We start from the raw sequence: 5,654 nt of genomic DNA, 5'->3' as shown, positions 1-5,654 counted from the left end.
ATATATATATTTCAGATTTTGATACTGCAGTGTGGAAGTTAACTGTTAACAGCCTGAGCAACAGATCTTTTTGTACACCACTAGAGGTCGCCATTGTTCCACTATATCAAAGATTGCCATCCTTTTACAAAAGAGTTGTTAGATGTGAAATTTTGTGGAAATTCAAACGATAACGTAAGATCAAAACACACTTTTTTAAACAAATGGACATATTTGTGTGTGAGTGTGTTTGTGTGTGTGCAATCTTTGTGTATCATATTCAGAAATATCCAAATGTACACAAACGGAATATAATTACTGTATAATCATTACTTGACAGAAAATTGCAAGTACATAAAATACAACCATTGTACTTATTATCTCCACCATACAAACCACAACAATCACATTGAACACAACAGCAGTTCACTGACTGTGGTGCCACACAAAATATTCACAACTCAGTTCGTCAAAAGGATCATTTTCAGACTGGCTCAAAATCTCTAGAAAACCAAAAACCAAAATCACAAAAATAACAGTTTTCTGTCGACTGTATGGACAAAATTTAAGAACTTTTTATATTTCATTAAAGACACTGACAAAGGAGCACATGTAGAAACGCAATGTGCCGAACCTTTAATAAAACTGCATACCAGTCAAAAAGATGGCTGGGCAAATTAATAAAATGTAGAAGCCTGTGAACATTTTTTTTAATATATATATATAGTTTTATTTAAAATGCAAAACCACTCTGAATGTTACAGAGCAAACTACCCACAGAGAGAAATGATCAGAAAAGTGTAATCCCCAACTCTGTGACAACATCCTCTCTATTTGCATCAATTGCACTTCAGTATCTCTCCTGCAATTTGTTTTTTAAGCCCTTTTCGAGTATTGTCCACTCACTTCACTTTCTTGCTGCTGTACTTGCATGAAATGATAAAAAGTTCTTCAAGGACAGTCACAACCTTCATGTCTGAACCTCACCTTACGCAAACCTTCACACACATATACGGCTTTGCTTAATGGATGCACCAACACAAGCACATACTGCAAAACCACCACATCGGGTTGCTGTGTTTGACATAGCAGAATAAAACATTAAAGATCTCTAGATAAAGAAACTCCACAGAAACAATTAAATGTATGTTTCTTTCTTTTCTTTCTGTGTTACATTTTTGATTTCTGTTACAAGCAATCTTAACTTTCCGTCCTTTACGTAGACTCCCTGGGAATTCTCCTGTGAAAGACCACTGAAGAATGCCTTTGCTGAAACTGCTGCTTCCTCCTTTTTTTCTGGTCCCAGCGGCACAACAGTATCATCTTAAATGTTGTACGAAAAGTCTTGTTGCACAGGGCGTAACACATGGGGTTGACTGTGCTGTTGACGTAGCATAGCCAGTAACCTACTGCCCACAGAGTTTCTGGGATGCAAGTTTTACAGAAAGCATTGATGAGCACCATGATGTTGTAAGGTGTCCATGTGATGATGAATGCAAAGAGGATGGCACTGAGAGTTTGAGCTGCCTTCTTCTCTTTTACCAAGGACATCCGCTTCCTTTTGGTGATCTGAGTCCGGGCTCGGGCAGCGAAACGCTTTGCCAGAGCTGCCTCCTTGAAGGACATTGGACCTGAGGGGGACTTGGTGGTTGTGCTGGTAGTAGTACTGTCAGAGGCAGTGGTAGTGGTTACTGGGGTACCATCCAGAGACCTATGGTTAGAAGTAGCCTGGATGGAAGACAATGATTGAATTTTGCGTGAGCAGAAGCGTTGGTGGTAGCTATTTTCTGAACTGTTTTGCCCTTCCGGAGTAACAGTGGCTATTGTGTTTGGAGCTACTGATGAAAGACTGTCTCGATTATACTCTGCTGCTCTAAGGGGATCCTCCTCTGAGGCTCCATCCAGATCCTCACATGAGGTTAGCTGGGAGTTAACAGCAGCTTTTATGCCAGGAAGGCTAAGAACAATGGAGAAAATAGCATGACTTTGTGGAATCATATCTCTACCTCCACAGTCCTCATCTTCTGAAGACCCAGACTGGTCCAAAGAGACTGCAGCATCATTGTTGTTCCAGCTGTCACTGCTACTCTGATCTGGATCACCATCTCCCTGTCGCATACTACCAGGTCTCCAAGAGCGAACACCGGGCCAGCAGTGGAAGCGGCCTACCAGTTCCCGACATGTGCTCTTTCTCCTAGAGAGCCTGGTCAACTCATAGCTGCTGCAGCTTCTAGAACTTCCTGTCTGATGGACAAAACGGGCTCTTTCGCCCCCACCGTTTACACCTCTTGCTCCTATTCCACTCGAGCCCTGCAACCCAGCTAGCTCTTTTGAACGATTCTGGGTCTCTTTGTAAATGCGCCAGTAGAGAACACTCATTATTGTCACAGGTAGGTAGAATGCCGCCATGGCTGTGCAGAAGGTTATAATAGGCTGTGAAAGGAACTGAATGTAGCATTCCCCTGAGGGCACTGTCCTTTTACCCTCAAGAAACTGCCATAGCAGGATGGCCGGAGCCCACAGGACAAGAGAAACAAACCAGGCTAAGCCTATCATGATCCCAGCTCGCCTTGTGGTCCGTTTGGCCCGGTAGGTCAAAGGCCTAGTAATTGAAAAGTAGCGGTCAAAGCTGATGACCAGTAGGTTCATAACAGATGCATTGCTTGCCACGTAGTCTATAGCCAGCCACAGGTCGCATGCCCAGTTGCCCATGGCCCAGTAGCCCATCACAAGATAAGCTGTGTAGAGGTTCATGGAGATGACCCCTATGATGAGGTCAGCCACAGCTAAGCTCAACAGGAAATAGTTGTTGACTGTCTTTAGTTGGCGATTAACCTTGAAGGATACTACTACCAGGATGTTCCCAATGACCGTGACCAGTGACAGCATGCCAGTCAATAAGACAATGAGGATAACCTGCCACACAGCGTGGCCACCCAAGGGATCAGGGGCTGCCGTTGCAGTCCCATTTTGGGGTTCTAATGTGGAGTTTAAGAGCTTGCTGATAGAAGAGGAATTATCATCCATAGCATGATAAACCACGGGCGTTCCTCCAGTTCCTCCTTGATAGGGTGCATTGGACTGTGAGTAGGCTGCAGCCAATGGTGGTAGAGTGCTGGCAGTCAGGAAAAGACCAGGATCTGTGCTGTTGGAGCTCATTGTTATGTTCTGGCATATTCTAAAGAGAAAGATAGTAAAGGGAGGTAGGAAGGGACATAGAGAGGAGGGGAAAGGGGCACAAAAGGGAAAATAGACAAGTGTAAAAGAAAAGAGTGGCAGAAAGAACAAAATTTGAGAAGGTAACTGATATTCCTATTCATATCCACTAGGTGAGGCTACAAACCCATTCTACAAAACTAGGTGTTTGGATAGCCAAAGATGTTTGGATGTTTCCTTTAAAACAGTCACCCTTAATTTTATTTGTGCACAATCTTTGTGTACACTTTAAATGCTACAAGCAATACATATCAAATTATACCTTGATGCTGAATTAACATAGGTAGATGGTCAACAATGATAGTAAGAGTGCAATCAGAGCTGTTTCTTATGAGACCCAATAAAATTGCAGATATATTTAACTTAGACACGGGTAATGCATTTTCACGTTGTTGCCTAGTCTATAAGGACTAAACACTACTAAAACTAAACACTACATCACATTAGACCCTTGTACCTGATGGTTTTCTGCTTACAGACCATAAATGGAGTTAGCACAGTGGTTACATTCAAAATTTAACACTCATATATGTCGCTAGTCTACAAAGGGAAACCGTTTTGTGATAATGGCAATTTTATATTTATTGAGTCAAAGTCTGGTAAAAGTTATAACAAGTAGGGGTTTGAATAAAGCAGGAGGAATGAACTTTAGGAGATATTCTGGCACCTTTTCCTGTCTGAGCAGCGATTTTTTTTCTTGCTCGCTAATTAGACATCAGCATTGATCTGGTCTTCCAAAAGCCCTCTAAGAAAGAAAAGATAGATCCTAGATAGATAAAGCTATCAACAGACAAAACCTAATGGTGAAACATGGAGAAAAGAGCACCAGAGGAGCTAATGCCGCCGTAGTCACAAAGAATATGTGAATATGCACTGTTTTTAGTTCAATTCAAGATGACTTTGCAATAAAAGGGCAAACATTAAATGAAAGATCCTGCTGTTTTTGTCAAAGCAGTTACTGATAATTGGATAACGAGATGAAGACCTCCAATTTCTAAACCAGCATGTTCTATTCTCTTCGAGTTTCGCTGAGCAATAACGCACAACTGCTGAGGTGAATGGATTTAGATGCATGCTTTTTAAATTACTGGCAAATCAGTTTGGACTTACAGCTAGGGATTCACATAGTTTACACATGTGTCTGATGATACAAACATCAAATAGCACATATGAAAACTGTAGCTTTTTGTTGCCTGACAAGTGTAGTAATCAATACTCAGTACACAGCTGTGATTATACAGAGTGCCACACATTACCCCCGCTTGGTTTTTATTGTGAAAGCCATAGGAGTAGTGTTTTCTTCTGCTGACATTTACAACAATGTTTCAACAAGGAAAAACATATTACCCCTTACCACCAAATCCACATGCCTATAGACACTATGTACACAAATATATAAGCACGAATATAGCAGTTGTATAATGTTTAAAGTGACAATCGTGCACACAGTATTCATCCCACAGGGAAAGGTATTTGAAGCCGAGTGCTGTACCTGTGCCTACACAGAATCTCAGACCTCCCACAGAGCTGTTAAAGAACCCCAGTAGCCAACAGCGTCTCATAGCCATTTGTGACACCGAGAGCCGCACACCGCTACTACTATTATGAGAAAGCTCCCTGCTGTCTTTGCTGTGGACACGCATCACTTCATCCATGCTCATCCATGGATAGAATGCCGTCATGTTTCACTCGTATACGCTTTACGTGACAGTGCAGGGCATATAATTTTCACCGAAAGGCATCGTGTGCACCATATTTGCATAGAAATTTGCAGTATGCATCGATTCACACATTAAATTTAGCAATGTAATAAATTACAGCAGGCTATATGAAAAGCAAAAGCAGCCAAATACAAAAACAACAATGCCTTTGAGGGGAAAAAAAAACTTTCCTAGTGTTGGCAAACTTTTAACATCTTACAAATTAAATTGTACTGGGCATGTATGCAATGTGTTACTAATGCAAAACAAATAACATTTAACTTTACTTACCAGTGCAAAATGTGTTTGTTTGGCGATCACAGCAATATATTGACTAAATTTCTGTTTCTATTTCTATGTCATTATATATACACATTGTTCACTTTCTTTTAAAAAAATATCAATATCTGAACACAATACTCAAACAAAATCAGCATTATTACTCAAATAAGTAAATAGTATACTGTTTGGTGTAATGCAGACATAGGAAGAGAGAAAAGGCTGGATCCTATGGGAACAGGCCAAATGTCAGAATTGCTGTACCTGTCCCTGTCTCTTTTTGAGAGTAACACAATAAATCAGTGTTGGCACTGATGGGTCTGCAAGCCCCTCGTCACACTGACACAACAGTGTACATAATCCTTCAATCACACTAATAGGAGAAATTTATGGCTATCTAATTGGATATGCAGTCAATTATACAGCATAGATGTGTACAGTGTGTGTATGTATATGTATGTATATGTATGTATATATATA

At 40.8% G+C, this 5,654-nt stretch overlaps 1 protein-coding gene across 1 annotated transcript in view; it reads right to left on the bottom strand.

Moving 5' to 3' along the window:
- Window positions 1–682: 682 nt before the first annotated feature.
- Window positions 683–5,654, bottom strand: part of chrm3a (cholinergic receptor, muscarinic 3a) — a 77,460-nt gene continuing 72,488 nt past the window's right edge. Inside the window, exon 3 of the mRNA XM_005727385.1 lies at window positions 683–3,157. Coding sequence (XP_005727442.1) covers window positions 1,195–3,138 — 1,944 coding nt within the window. The 5' untranslated portion in view covers window positions 3,139–3,157 and the 3' untranslated portion in view covers window positions 683–1,194. The remainder of the gene's footprint in view (window positions 3,158–5,654) is intronic.

Source organism: Pundamilia nyererei, unplaced genomic scaffold (assembly GCF_000239375.1).
Source record: "Pundamilia nyererei isolate P.nyererei 1_Seehausen unplaced genomic scaffold, PunNye1.0 scaffold00024, whole genome shotgun sequence".
NCBI classification, from domain to species: Eukaryota; Metazoa; Chordata; class Actinopteri; order Cichliformes; family Cichlidae; genus Pundamilia; species Pundamilia nyererei.
This window is presented reverse-complemented; position numbering and strand designations above follow the sequence as displayed.